General features: G+C 40.5%; 1 protein-coding gene and 1 non-coding gene across 2 annotated transcripts in view; both read left to right on the top strand.

The window, feature by feature from the left end:
- The window catches only part of DERL1 (derlin 1), a 37,735-nt gene extending 22,634 nt beyond the window's left edge, over positions 1–15,101 (top strand). Inside the window, exons 3-8 of the mRNA XM_058275972.1 lie at positions 4,102–4,166; positions 5,415–5,441; positions 6,065–6,160; positions 7,318–7,370; positions 8,861–8,971; positions 12,908–15,101. Coding sequence (XP_058131955.1) covers positions 4,102–4,166; positions 5,415–5,441; positions 6,065–6,160; positions 7,318–7,370; positions 8,861–8,971; positions 12,908–13,049 — 494 coding nt within the window. The 3' untranslated portion in view covers positions 13,050–15,101. The remainder of the gene's footprint in view (positions 1–4,101; positions 4,167–5,414; positions 5,442–6,064; positions 6,161–7,317; positions 7,371–8,860; positions 8,972–12,907) is intronic.
- Positions 4,990–5,121, top strand: LOC111761523 (small nucleolar RNA SNORA31). Its single transcript, XR_002794867.1, has one exon. It is a non-coding gene; the product is annotated as a small nucleolar RNA SNORA31 (small nucleolar RNA).
- Positions 15,102–15,317: the final 216 nt, after the last annotated feature.

The following is a 15,317-nucleotide window of genomic DNA, read 5'->3' as shown; positions in this document are numbered from 1 at the left end:
TTGTCTAATTTTCTACCACATGTTTACTTGGAGGAAGTTTAAGGGCACTTAACATTATATAAAGAAATGACATAATGTTAGTAAATGTGCATACCAGGACTGTACTAGTAACTAAGGTTATTAGATTTTTAATTCTCAAAACAACCTCATGAAGTGTAAGAAGCAATATCACCATTTTATATGTGAAAAACTAGAAGATCAGTGGTTTACAGATCTTGCACGCCTCCCTAGTGGCTGAGCTGTGTGCCTCTCACTTAATTTGACAAGTCACTCATTTTCATCACAGATCAAATCCCCTTGTCCTTTACTGTGAAATTGGGCTGGGTCTATTTATCTCCTAAATTGGGGTTGAAAAACACTGCTTTATGGAATTAAAAGCCTAGACTTCGTCTCAGTAATTGAAACACTCAAGTTAAAATACATAGGTGAGATTTAATAATATGGTAGCTTATCAGATGTGACTACCTAATAAAGTAAAATATTATGGGTAACCTAGGAAAATATTTTTCTTTCAAGTTTCTCACTGAATTGTAATGTATTTCTAACCACACCTTATATGCTGCTCTAATTGCTATACTAAATTGATACTGCTTTGTTAAACTGTGAACATAATTCTACTGACGTCTCTTAAGCCTAGGAGGTTTTGAAAAGCATGACTGACTTCAGAGCCTTTATAAACTTGCTGGCTGTTAGTTCAGGATAGAGAGTTCTGAGCCACCTTTAAATCCAAGCCAGTGCTCATATGTTTGAGAACTGTGAATCAGTCTCATAACTGTAGGGAAATAAAAGCGTTGGCATTTGGTGTTGAATATGACTTTTCCTTACATTGGCCCTTTCTACTATTTTCTTTTTTAAAAAAATCTTTTTATTAATATGAAGACTATTGGAAGGGACTAGTCCCTGCTCCTTGGTTTTACAGAGGAAGAATGGGAGATTCAAGGAAGCCAAGTGTCTTGGCTGGGGTAAAACTGACAATTAGGAGTCTCCATAACCACTGTATCAGGGGTTTGACTCCTTGAATATACCAGAATAGGGGATTTTCATTCTCCCTTGTCCTTGTTGGGCCTGATTGCTATGCTGCTTACATTGTATTCTTTTCCTCTGGTATAATTAAACAGAGGTTTAAGTTGTTGGAGTGATTTTTTAAAAATATCAGTAGTAAGTTCTAGATTAAGTGTGGATGATCCACGACCAGTTTTTAAAAATTTTTATTGTTGTAGACTTTTTTTTTTTAAGATTTATTTTATTTATTTCTCCTGTCCATCATTGTTTGTGCTCAATGTCTGCTATGTCCTTTTGTTGTGTGCTTATCTTCTTTTTTGGAGGCACTGGGAACTGCACCTGGGACCTCTCATGTGGTAGGGAAGCACCCATTGGCTTGAGATACTTTTGCTTCCCACTGGGTGTGTCTCTTATTGTGTCTTTTCCTTGTTGTGTCTCTTTGTGCATCATCTTGTTGTGTCAGCTTGCTGTCTTGCATGTCCTCTTTAGGAGGTACCAGGAACTGAACCTGGGACTGCCCATGTGGTAGGTGGGCACCCGACTGCTTGAGTCAGTCTACTCCCCCACCCTCACCCACTAGCCCCTGACAACCACTAATCCACTGTCTATCTCTGTGGATTTGCCTTTTCTGGGCATTTCATAGAAATGGAATCACACATGTGGCCTTTTGTGACTGGCTTCTTTCACGTAGCATGTTTTTGAAGTTCATCTCTAACCACAGAGCATTTTTTGTTAATTATTTATTTTTTAATGTTACATTAAAAAAATGAGGTCCCCATATACCCCCCCCACCCCCCTCACCCCTTCACAGAGCATTTTGAAATATTACCACTGGATGGAATTTGTTTTTACTGCTTAATGAGATATAATTATCATATCTTACTATCTACCCATTTAAAGCTTACAATTCAGTGGTTCTTAGTATTTTCAAAGTTGTGCAACCTTTATCATTATTAATTATAAAATATGTACCCATTAGCATTCACTCTCCATTTCCCTCCAGTCTCCTTCCTCCCGGCCCTGCACATCGACTCATCTATTTTCTGCCTCTATAGAGTTGCCATTCTGTATAAATGGAATCATACAGTGTGTGGTTTTTTGTGACTGGCTTCTTTTACTTATCATAAATGTTTTCCAGGTTCATCCCTACAGCACGTATCAGTATTTTGTTCCTTTTCATTGTCAGATATGTTTCCATGGTATGGATATACCACCTTTTGTTTTCTTTTTTAGGAGGCACTGGGGATTGAACCTGGAACCTGGGACCCTTATACATGGGAAGCAGGTGCTCAACCACTTGAGCTATATCTGTTCCCAGACCACATTTTCTTTATCCATTCATCAGTTGGTGGACATTTGACTTGTTCCTACTTTTTGGCTATTATGAATAAAAGCTGCTATGAAATTCTTGTAGAGAGGAGTCTTTGAGATGACTCAATTTCAAAGACAAGAGAACAGTGGTCTGGAGCTGTGACATGCTAATTGAGATAATACAGCTAGGTCTGGTACTCAGGTTTCCTTTCTACCATATAGCCTCAAGCATCGTTTTTTTCCTTTTTATTAGAGCAGTTGAAGGTTTACAGAAAAACTGCATTTCCACATTCCTTTCCCATCCCCTACCCTGCCACACATATACACAGTCAAGATAACATTTTGACACTTCAGATTGTTTGCCACCTGCTTATTTTCCTGCCTGGCTAAATTGTTAAGTACATAGCAGTACTGGCTTATTTATGAGGTTTCTGATTTGAATTGGAAGACTGCAATTTGAGACCAGTTAATTTGTAAATCCCAAATTGCAAACATGCCAAAATATATAGTACTGTAGTTTATGTGATTACAATATTTTAAGTACTTTGAATCTAAAGAATCTGTAGCAACCACAGAGCCAAAACCACATCAAAAGAAGCACAGCTATCATTACAATTCATAAGTTTTGTTGGAATTTCAGCTCTGGCTCACCATGGTGATCCATCCTCCCTTGCATTAAGTGTCCTTAACACCGTGGCTGAAGTGTGTCTTTGAGGTGGCAGGCGAAAGTAGGAGAGGCTTTTGCTTGAAACCCTGTTTTCTTTTTGGCACTTCTAAGGTTTGTTTTGAAAAACTGCTAGCTATATCATCTAACTGTGTGGAGGGAAAAGAAGGTCACTTTTAAAGCAAGACTGACCGCATAGTCATTTCTAGTTCTTGCTATGTTTCTCATATAGTCTTCCAACTGAAGGCCTTAGGAGTCCTCCTTGGAAGGCTGAGCTGGGTTAGTGTTGATTATTCTGCTTCCTGGTAAGAAAGAGCCTCGTATATGGTATAGTGACAGATGTGCTAGACTAGTAATTAGCCTTAACTCTGCTTCTAACAGCCATGTGATTTTGGTCCTGGAGCTTTGTTTCCTCATCATAAAAAGGGGGTAATAGGTCTTTCCATTCTACCTCACAGGTAGAGTCTGAGGATTAAGAATCTAACCCTGGAAAGGTTTAGTTCTTCCCCTAACCCCCGCCCATCACTTTCCCTTGCTGGAATGTACGTTCCAGGAAGACAGTGACTGAATCATAGTGTTCGTAAGCCCAGCACTGAACTCAGTGATACTATGTGTGTGTGTCTAACGATAACCAATGATAATAATAAGTGCCTCCCAGGTGGAGTGATGTTGGAACGACCTGGTGACAAGCAGAACACATGGTTCCTCCCCTGCCAGGGCGTATGGTCTCGAGGAGGGATACGGGCATTAACCGGGTAACCACACGTTTCATCAGGTCATGGGGAGAGTCACGGAGGAAAGGCTGGCAGGCTGCGAGGACCTCCATGGGGGCCTCTCTGGTGTTTGGGGGTGGGGTCTCCGTAGCTGTGTAGGGCTAATGTCGCCCGTGGTCGTCAGAGCAGGCTCATGCAGTTGGTTAGGAAAGTAGAGTAGGCCTTTCTCAGGTGACTTCATTGAGGACCTGGTTTAGGTATTGTGAAGAATTCACTTTTCTTGTACTTGGGAGAAGTGCTTTTTAAAATATTTTAATTTTGGCTTTCTAAAGTTTTGAACTGTTTCTCTACATGAAAGTTGCTTTGTTCTGAAATTCTGAACCATGACATTTGGCTTATTTTTGTTTCCAGGAGCTTTTGATGGAAGGCCAGCAGACTATTTGTTCATGCTCCTCTTTAACTGGATTTGCATCGTGGTATCCTTCAGTCTGTTATTTTGGGCCAGAAATAAACCAGGTTTTTTCATGGTTGGGGAAATAGTATTTTATAAAGCATTTCAAAGTCTAGTTTTTGCATCTTTACTCACTATAGTTAAGGATTCAGAATAATTAAAGTTCTTAAAAGCCATAGAGAATCAAATAGCCCTTGAGTAACACATTCTCTTGCCCTTGCCTTTGTGGGATTTTTCCACATTTGGTTGAGTTTTATTACTGTTCCCTCTTCTTGTTCCCAGTTCTCTGTGTTCTCATATGTGACAGCTTGTTGACTGTAGCACAAAGAGATTCTGTGCCACGAGACAGCTTTTGAAATCTGTGGTTTTCCTCAGAAAACTAATTTACAACCAGCATCCTTTTCTGCCTTCATTACTGTCCTTGTCTTGGGGTCCTAAATAGTAAATCTGCCCCTCTGTAAGTACCCGGCTCTGAGAAGGGGCACAGTATGTGTCTCTGTGTGTATCATCCACAGTTGTCTGCAGCCTTCCAACTGTGGTCTCTCACAGATAGTGAGAGCAGCAGCAGGACTCAATGGCTCAAATCCTGTGCAGAGGTGGTGAGCCAAAACGGCCTTTGGGCTTCACTGCTGTTTAAACCTGGCCATGAACCAGAAAACGTGGCACTTTGGAGGCCCTTTCCCTTCTTTGAGGGAAGAAAAAAAATAGTTTTGGACTTCGACCATGCACTGGAGCCCTGTATGTGAGGAGAATCATTATTTGTTTCTGAGGACACAGGCCTCTTCCTCTTCTATTTGAAGGAGAGATGCTAAAATGCAGTGGCAAGGGAAGGAAAAAATGCAAGGCAATTGCATCTCTGACAGCCCTGGAGCAGTTCATGCCTGCTGCTAAGGTTTCCACTATAGATGCAAGAAAAAGAAGTCCTCGCGCTTTCTGTCTGTCTGGTTGCAGCAGCCAAGATTGAATGGGGGAATACAGGAAATCCTAAAAAAATAAGATAAAGAAGATGCAAGGCAAGGGATCAGTTGAAGCGTGTCTGGCTGGTCAATTTCTGCCATTTCCTCCCTGTAGTGTAGTCTGATAGAAAACTCATAATGAAGATGATTAGAAACCACTGTTCTTGGATGTTTTAAGCAACCTGAACTATAGAAACACATTCTCCTTCAAAACACTGAAATGAAATTAACTTTTTAATAGGGGAAAATAAGCATACCAGTCTTGACTAGGTACAAAATCCATTTTTTATATCTGATCTTTAACTGTACACACCAAGATTACTGGCTTAGCAATGGATATGCAGGTAAGTATACTCTGAAACTATCCATTTGCCCTTTTATAGGTTTCAAATAGACTATTAGTGGCCTTTCACAGAAGTTAAATTGCATTAACTATATACTGTGGCATTTTGAAACTAGAGAAATATGGCTGTTTTATTTTGCAGATCTGCATGAGAAAGGAAAGGAAAGCCTGCTAAACTTTTGAAGATCTTACATGAGTTAAAATCATTGCTTTTCTTTCTGGCTCCATTTTTCATTTGAATATTGGGAATAATGGTTATTCAGTATTTTCCATCTGTGTGTATGGCTATGTATTAATAGTTTTTTTTTTTTTTTAGTATAGTGTAAATAAAGCTTTGTTGCTTTTTTTCAGGTTACAGAGATTAACCTGGATATTTCTGAATCCATTAAAAATAATATAACTGTGTTGCATTTTATAATAGGATTTTTCAGAATTCCTTGTATGTGCAATTAAAAATATTCGGGTAAATTTGTAATTCCTGATCAGTTGAGTTTCCTTTTGCCCTTTGAATAGCCATGTAAGAAATATTTTGGAGGGGAGGGAAAAAAGAATAATTGGTTCACAGTAAGCTTATTTTCTAAGTACTTCTAGAGCCCTGCCTTTACATGTTGACTTCTTTTGCAGTTGCTGATGATTCCTCTCATCATGTCAGTACTTTATGTCTGGGCCCAGCTCAACAGAGACATGATCGTATCATTTTGGTTTGGAACACGATTTAAGGTACTTTACCCTAGTTGGAAAAATTTCTTTTTCGTTTGACTGTGCAGAAATCCCTCTCTTCAGTCCAGAGATGTACTTTCTGACTCATCCAGAAGAGGTCACTGCAGAGCAGTATACTATAGGCAAGCCCCCTTTACCCCTGCATTAGTCCCAGCTGTGTTTCTTTAGCCAGCCCTGAGTCACTTGCTGTTACTCCTCTACTCTCTCTGTACCTTAGGCCCCTCAGGTTTCAGTCTCTGAGTGATCTCACATGTATGCGTGTGTGAGAAAAAAGAGAGAGAAGAAAAATACTTGGTGCGAAACCCTCCCTTTAAAACTTGTTTTTACTACTCTTATGTATACTTTAGCTAAACCAGGTTTGTTTTTTGCTTTACCATCCTTCCCTTTGTGCCTTCTCTCACACTTATCCACCTGTTACAGCTTTTCTATTTTCTTTCTCATCTAAATGTTTCCTGTTCTTAATCTGAGTTGTGCTTGAACATATTTCCTGAGTCTTCTTCCTGGAATTAGTCTTGCCTTTGGGCTTTTGCAATACTCTGTGCTCTCATGGTCATTAACCACATTTTGCCTTAAAGTTATTTATGTAAAATCTTCTCTTTGCTAGTTTGTAAAGTTCCTTGGTATGATGTCTTGAATCTGGTAAGGGGCTTAAATGTTGACTTCGTCTGGAGATCTGTCTTACTTGGGCGTATTAGTTCAAGAGATCAGTGTGTAGTTTAGATAAATATTCAGAGTAATTTTGTGAGATAAGTAAAAGAAGAACCTAAAAAGATGGTGTATTTTTAGTTCATTTGTAACAGTTTTCTGGTTGAAGTCTTAATGTGATTCTATTACTGGCCATTTTTCAATAGCATCCATAGGACACCCATCTATTTTTTGAAGTTATTTGTTATGTTAATTCATCAGGGCATTCATTGCTTCTGAACAATGGGTAAAGCACTCTGTTCTTTCAGTTACAAATATACAAGTAGGTCCAATTTGAGATAGGCAGTTTTAAGTGCAGTGGGAATGATGCTAGATTGATCTGAGAATTTTGCATTTATCTTCTAAAGAATTTATATAAAGTCCTTGTCATTATATATTTACTCATTCCAACCCCATAGTAGCTGTATCCTCCTCAGGTGTATCTATTCATGTTTGTGTATGTTCTTTCCTAGGCCTGTTATTTACCCTGGGTTATCCTTGGCTTCAACTATATCATTGGAGGCTCGTAAGTAATATTAGGTTTATTCAATTGGAAACTAATCTTTGGAAAGGATTCCATTAATCTTTATATTTTTTCTCTAAACTTTATTAAAGTCTGAAGAATCTCAACATTGATATGTTGGAAACTTATAGTTACAAAGGATTTCATTTTTGATAGAATTAATTGGATTGCAGGATTTTCATTTAGCATTGAGTCCAGTGCTAAATAGCATGTAGTGTGAAGTGGTTATTTTGTTAGTTTTGTGGGTAGATACAGTATGTTTCCAAATGTGTTTTTGAATGAATATTTATTTCTGGATTACTGCCCAAATTGAGCAAACTATACCTAGTTTGTATCTTAAGTTGTCCTCTCCTAGAACTATTCATAAAAGTACTCTTATTTTTATGACATTTCCAAAATGCTTTAGAAACAACTGCTAAACAGTTATAGAAATGCAAATTCTCAGATGGGAGGTAGTTTTGTATGTTGTTTGCTGGTTTGGAAAGTTTGGCCAGGGAGGGTCAAATTTCTAGTCTGTCTGTACAGAATTAGAACTGAGACCTAGAAAAGCCTTTAATGCCTTGCAGTCAGAATTTTAAAGGTAGGATAGCAAGATTGCAACTACTCTAAGAACTCCTTATATTGTAAAATGTTTAAAATATTTTAATAGGTATCTTACTAGTACTAGTTCTTAATATGTTTGACATATTTACTCTGTGTGGTCCTAACCGCTACTGCACGCTGATAGGAGAGATGAGTGCATCAAGCAGACAGACTCTGTTTCCAGCGGAGCAAGTTCTGAGTTTGGTAGGGAGTATGGGAGTATGGGAAGAGTGGCAGATGTTGATCTGTCCTTCACAGGAATCAAGTTGCAAGTGAAAACAAAGGAGGATACTTAATAGCAAAACTGGGTCTTTAAGACTTTGAGGTGGCCTGCATGTAACTGCTGGGAAAATTGAAAAAGGTCATTGTTTATTTTAGGGTTACAGGGTAAAAGTCAGCTTTCCTAAGCAATCTCTGTGGTTGCAGGAGACAAAAGGCAAGAGAGAAGTGCTTAATGGCTCCAGATGTGGGAGGGTGGGCATTTATTGTCCTGCTCTTCCCTCCTTCCATGCTTCTCTCTTGCTAGCCTTCCTGTTGGTCCATGTTTCACAAATACAGTATTCATGACCAAAAGCGTTCAGAAGCTTGCTTTGCAATGTCCTCAACTCCTGAGGCTGGAGGTAGCAAAAATAATATTTTGGGGATAGGCTGGGGCTTGAAGGGAATGCCACAGGGGCTGCTGGTCTTGAAGAGCGTGGGCCTCACTGGTTCAGCAGGACCGATGGCCCCTTTCCTTCAGAATGCATTTGCCGCTCCGACTGCAAAAGGGCTCATTGGAGAGCTCGTGCAGACTCCCAGAGACTATAAATGGGCTGCAATGAAGGATCTCTCCGTGGGCTGTTAGTTAAGACTCACTGCATCTCAGGTTATTGCTTGAATGTCTTCAAACTAATTTGACTCTCTGTTTGCAGGGTAATCAGTGAGCTAATTGGAAATCTGGTTGGACATCTTTATTTCTTCTTAATGTTCAGATACCCAATGGATTTGGGAGGAAGAAATTTCCTATCCACACCTCAATTTTTGTAAGCATCTTTTCTCTCTTGTTTAAAAATCATTTTACTGCATGTGTTCTCATGGATCCTTACCTCACTGTCTAAGAGGACGTCAGCCGGCAAATGGCTTACCCTGGTCACACAGTCACAGGGCAGCCAGGCACCAAAGCCACAGCTCAGGCTTCTTCATGGAGCCATTTTAGCCAGGGGCCTCTCAGGAAGTACCCCAGCTCTGCTGTGCATGCTGGGATACCTGAACACAACTGGTGAGCATAGCAGGGGGCCAGGGGGTGGACACAGGAGCAGGATAACAGGATACCTTCTCTTGGAGCATCAGTTCTTTCTAATATTTTGGCCAAGGTAGGGAAGGGCATCAGTTAGCTAATTGGTTAGCAATTCTAAGCATTTTTATATTGAATATTATAGAATAGAAATGTTTATAGCAATTTTCAAGGTTACAATGATGGTTTTGTATACTTCAGACCCCCTGGGGAAATGTGCTCATTCCTTCTCTGCTTTTAGGGTTAACCAAAATGAGGAGACCAAGGGCACAGCTTTGATTTCCAGACAGAATTGGGTTTGAATCTCATTTCTTTCACTTAACCTGTTTTGATATTGGGAAAGTTATTTAATATAATAAAGCTTCCGAACCTCAGTTTACAAATCTGTAAATTGGTCGTGTAGGTGAGGTACCTGTTTCATGGGACAGTGTGAGATAAGGCATATGGCTGTAAGCGTGGTAGTGGGTGCTCAGGCAATAAAAGCCATTAGCCGTATTTCTAAAGCTTGGGGGAAGGGGTGGGAATTTGGGGAGCTGAGAAGAGATGCTCACACTCTTAGACATGTAAGTAGTGTGGCCATTCTGTCAGTGAAGCAGAAGCCTGTTCAAGAAGCGACCAGTTAAATCACCATCTGGGTGTCCCAGCCTGCCTGACAATCACGCCTAATCTCATGTCGGGGATATGCAGTAATAGCTGTGTTTTTAAGCTTAAAAAAAATCCTTTCACATCTTGCTTGTTTAAATTTTGTTCAAAGTTTTACAGTTCTCTGATTCTTCCAAGGGATCAGTGAAGGCAGGAAAACTTGAGTAGGCTTCCAAGACCTCGTCCTCTCCTCACCTTTTGTGGGCTAGGGAGATAGCGTGCATATTATATCTCACCATTTAATACACAGGCATACCTTAGAGATAATGCCGATTCGGTTCCAGACCACCACAATAAAGCAAATATCACAGTAAAGTGAGTCACATGAGTTTTTTGGTTTCTCAGTGCATGTAAAAGTCATGTTTACACTATAATGTAGTCTATTAAGAATGTAATGGCTTTCTGTCTAAAAAAAACAATGTACATACCTTAATTAAAATGTGACCTAGAGACACTAATTGAGCACATGCTGTTGGAAAAATGGTTCTGATAGACATGTTCCATGCAGGATTGCCACACACCTTCAGTTTGTATAAAATGTGGTATCTGCAAAGCGCAATAAAGCGTGCAATAAAATGAGATATGCTCATACAAACAGAAATACAATATTGTTACTGTGTGTGTTTTTTTTCTTTAAGAGCAAAAAAGAAACTTGTTTCTTTTCTCAGCTTTGGGTTGCCTTCAGGCTAGAAAAACAAATGACCAATCTGCTTTGTAATTATCAAAGGACACAGTAACAGCAGGTTTGGGTTTCTGATCTAGGTTTATCAAGTTGGATGGCAGATGTGTCAAATTCAAAAAGCTTGGTGCTTTGGAGGGCAGCCAACAGTTATTTTACTTTAAATGACCATATTCTGCCTAACGGCTTGGAGATATTTCTCAATTGTGGGCAACAAAGTATATGAGATTCTAGTGGCAAAATCAGCACGCTGGAGCCTGCCTTCCAGTAGAGCTTTCTCTGTTAAATTTTGCATAAAGATCAGATGACAAAATGTAGCTCCTTGCAAAAGCAATGACTGCTTTGAAATTACCATAAATTTTTGTTGATTATGGGTAATTGGGTGTCTTTTTATACTAATTACTTGCATTTAATTTCACTATCTCTTTAAGCAGTGGAGAGGGTTTCTGTATTGTTTTATAGTAAGCAAACCAAGACAGTCCTAGTACTGCCTTTTTAAAAAATTTATTTTTCTCCCCTTCCCTGCCCATCCCCCAGTTGTCTGCTCTCTCTACCCATTCACTGTGTGTTCTTCTGTGCCCGCTTGTATTCTTGTCAGAGGCACTGGGGATCTGTGTCTCTTTTTGTTGCATCATCTTGCTGTGCTAGCTCTCTGTGTGTGCAGCGCCACCCCTGGGCAGGCTGCACTTTTTTCATGCAGGGTGGCTCTCCTTACAGGGCACTCTCCTTGCGCGTGGGGCTCCCCTACGTGAGGGACACCCCTGCGTGGCACGGCACTCCATATGTGCATCAGCACTGCACATGGGCCAGCTCATTACACAGGTCAGGAGGTCCTGGGTTTGAACCCTGGGCCTCCCATGTGGTAGGTGGATGCTCTATCATTTGAGCCAAATCTGCTTCCCTAGTACTGCCTTTTTGAAGTGCTCTATTGTACTATGTATTTTGGAGGAATATTATTGTACCAGAAGCAGTCATGGGGTTGACACCAGTTCTTGGAAATGCCTTTTGGTTTACTGATAAAGTTGTATTTCCTTAAAAGGGAAGATGTGAGTTGTAGAATCCTCAGATGTATTATCAGTATTCTGCATTCCATTTAGAAAAATCGGTAAGTCCTCTTCTCTTCTGCACACAGTTATTTTTCTATTTAAAGGGGGTTCAGATTCTTTCTAGGGGAAGGAGCATGGAGGTATCAGGGATGTGTAAGCAAATAAGGCCCCATGAACCCAGCTCCGTGCGTCCCACCTGCTGTAGGAGGCACGTAGGGGATTAAGTAGGGCAGGGTACAAGCTCCGGAGCCCGGGTGTGAATCCTGACCCTTTCCCTTAGAAGAGCATCACTCCTCAGTTTTTCCATTTGTAAAACAGAAGCAATAGTAGTGTCTCACTCAGGGATGGGGTGAAGAGCAGATACATTTAAAAATACTTAGACAAAAGCAAAAACACTTAGGGAAATGGCTCATTGCATGATGGTTCACACTGTGGCTGCTTGATCCTAAGGTTGTGCTCATCAGGCTCTTTCCTGTGGGCACTTCACAGGCCGTGGCTTACACTGGGTGTGACGAGGGGCTTAGGTGGGTGTCAGATCATGGTCTCTGCCTTCAAGCAGGATTTTAAACATTGGGATCTGATGAATGGAATAGGTTTAATGAACATTCTCGGTTTAGGTGGAAAATGCTTTTGAGAGTAAGCCATGGGTTTAAGTTCTTTCTTATTCATTTAGTGACTCTTCTAACTAATTACTTTGCCAGGTGTGAAACCATTTAACCTCTCTGGACCTCCACTTTCCTTTCTATGAGATGGAAAGAATGCAGGCTGAGGGCAGATGATGAATAAACCTAAAAAACATACCCAGACCCCAAGCCATGAAGCCTCTTTCCCTTTTCCCTTGAATGGTTGGGAGCACCCATGGAAATGGTCTGCAGAGCTCAGACGTCTAGACTGTGCATTTGTCCTTTGAAAGTGAATTAAAAAAAAAAAATCTTCTGATGCAGTTTGATCCATATTTCGATAGACCAGAATGCTTGCGGTGGTTCTTTCTGGGTGTTGGGCCTCTGGGTGTAATATTTTTGTTTCCATCCTATTCTGCGTGAATCACTCTTTAAAAAAACAACAACAGAAAAAGCCTTTTATGAATTACTTTTATAATCAGGAAAATTTAGCTGAAAGTTTAAATCAGTTTAAAAACATCCAAAGTGAGTGCCTTTTTTAAATAAGTTAAAAACGACATTGTCCCTGGCCGGCAGTTGGTCCCAGACTAACATAATTCCTTATGACAGATGCTGTGGGAACACCAGGAGAAGGGGACGTGCAAAACGGTCAGATAACTGTGTGCCAGTGACTTTGTTCTCCCCTCTCTCTGCTCCAGGTACCGCTGGCTGCCCAGCAGGAGAGGAGGGGTATCAGGATTCGGCATGCCCCCTGCTAGCATGAGGCGAGCAGCTGATCAGAATGGCGGCGGAGGCGGGAGACACAACTGGGGCCAGGGCTTTCGGCTGGGAGACCAGTGAAGGAGCAGCCTCTGGCCTGCCACCAGCTGCTCCGCTCCGACGGGCTGTCCCCGCCATGCTAGGCGTGCTTACCAACCCAGTTCTAGCTAATGCTGTTGGACCTGACCCACACTGAATGTAGTCTTTCGATACAAGACAAAATTTTCTAAATCCTGAAGAAAAATATGTGTTCCTCCAGTTTCTTGACTCTCGTTCAAGTCCTTACTGCTATGAAGAACAAATATCAACTGTGCAGATTTCCAAACCGATTATATTTTTTGGTGTCTTCTCTTCCCTTTCTGTCTGAATAATGGGTTTGAACGGGTCCTTCTCTCTGGCACCGAGCTGGGCGCCAGGTGTTGGGTACCATGCCCCTGTCAAAGGGACTCTTGCCTCTTTCATGCACATGCGCCTCCCTCTCCTTCTCTCGACCCCCAGGTCTGCGGCTAGAGGAGGTTGCCCAAACTGTGATTCTGCCTTTGGCAAGCTTTTATTTACTGATTTTGCCAAGGCTTAGTCACAAAGAACTTGTTCATGTGAAAAAAAAAATTTCCCTTTGGTGGCAGAACTATTAAAACAGGAGAAGTCTGGAGCAGTGGATGAAGCGCTGTCTCAGCTTCTGGAACTACTGCAGCCTTTGACATCAGTTGAACCATTTGCCACGTCTTCAGGTTTTTTAAATAAAAAGCACCACTGAGTCAGTGAGGGACACAGATTTGTATTAAAATGATGTCTGGAGCTTGTTGCTAGGTATTTTTTGCCCGAAGTTGAGTGGGCAGAGTAGTGGAGTTGCACCTTGCACAGAGTCAGGTTAGGCCCAGGTGGACTTACTGGGCTTGTGTTACACGTGTGGGGCATCCTGGCTTTGTGTGTACCCGGACTGGTTGGGTTGTATAGTGTGAGGAGGCTCCAAATCACGTTTGCCACAGGGAGATGCTCTGAGAAGCACCTGGACACTGATTCTGAACTGGTTTCATTTTGAACATATGTTCACTGAGTAGAGAACCTCCTGCCCTATTTAAATATTCTTTTTTTTTTTTCTTTTGGTATGGTGGCAAGTACCTCAGTTAATTGTAAGGAAGGTGCAGCTTCTCTGTAAGTAGGTGATTTTAAAGCTAGCATAAGCACATGCAAGTGAATTATCAATAATTTTGGGTTGTAATGGCTTTAGAATCATTTGTTTGAGGGTCTTTATTATTTTGAGTCATGAATGTACAAGCTGTGAGAATCAGACCATCTTAAGTATGCACAGCTTCTTTTTTACAGGTGGGCTTTTTCCCTCAGAGCTAGGCTCATCACCAAATAAAGTTTTTTGAAGGCTACAATCTTTTACACAGCTTTTTATTTTATGTTTTTATTCTGTAAGCAAACTGCTAGGACCAGTGTTTAAACAGTTACTAAAACTTTGAGTCAGCGAAAAACACTTTGATCATTTTGATCAGTTTCTTTTCAGGAAACATTGTGCTCTAACAGTGTGCCTGTTCTTTCCCCCACCCTTCAACAGTGATGTGTACATGTAGCTCCTCTCCACATTTAATTTATGTGAGGTAGTAGGTGGGGAGGGTCTGGACCTTGACTGTCATGTGTTCTGCTGTTGACCTTGGCCATAATAAAATTTATCTGTAAAGTTTTAGATGCCATTATTTTTATGTCACATGTGCACTCTTTGTACAGGAGTGGAATCTCATATATTACAAGCGGACTCGAATAGTAAGTGACGTCAAGTCTCTACGTCCTCTTTATCAACATCAACTGCCAGAGAGCAGTAGTTTCTGAAAGTTGACAAATATTCTTCTGAATCTTCAGTTCAAGGCAAAATGTTTACGGTCTTCTTTCTGAAACACATTTAGGAAGCTGATAATTTTCTTGATTTTGTATGGATTACCTATCTTTTATTTTTGGAATAATTTTAGCTAAGCAAGCTATTTGAGTTTTGACTTGACAAGGCAAGACATGTCAGTGGAGTCTCTTTATAAATGAAAAAACCCTTATTTTGTATAGAAAACTTCCCTTTTGTAACTATACCTTTTTACTGGTAAAAATTGGAAATTAAAATGTACATATTGAAGGTTGTCTTAAGTCTCCGCATCCCTGCTCTGCTCCCTTTTTAGATATTACCTGATTTCTATAACTTGTCATTGCTTGGTGGGTGAGCATTTAGCATGTTTCCAGTATTCTTCCTATTATAGTATAGTGACATAGCAAACATTTTGTACATAACTTCTGTCTACATGTTGGAGTCTATTTGTAGGATAATTTCTGGAAGCAGAATTCCTGATTTTAATTTTT

This window comes from Dasypus novemcinctus, chromosome 14 (genome assembly GCF_030445035.2).
Source record: "Dasypus novemcinctus isolate mDasNov1 chromosome 14, mDasNov1.1.hap2, whole genome shotgun sequence".
NCBI classification, from domain to species: domain Eukaryota; kingdom Metazoa; phylum Chordata; class Mammalia; order Cingulata; family Dasypodidae; genus Dasypus; species Dasypus novemcinctus.
Note: the sequence above shows the minus strand (reverse complement) of the source record. Positions and strands in the feature narration are given on the sequence as shown.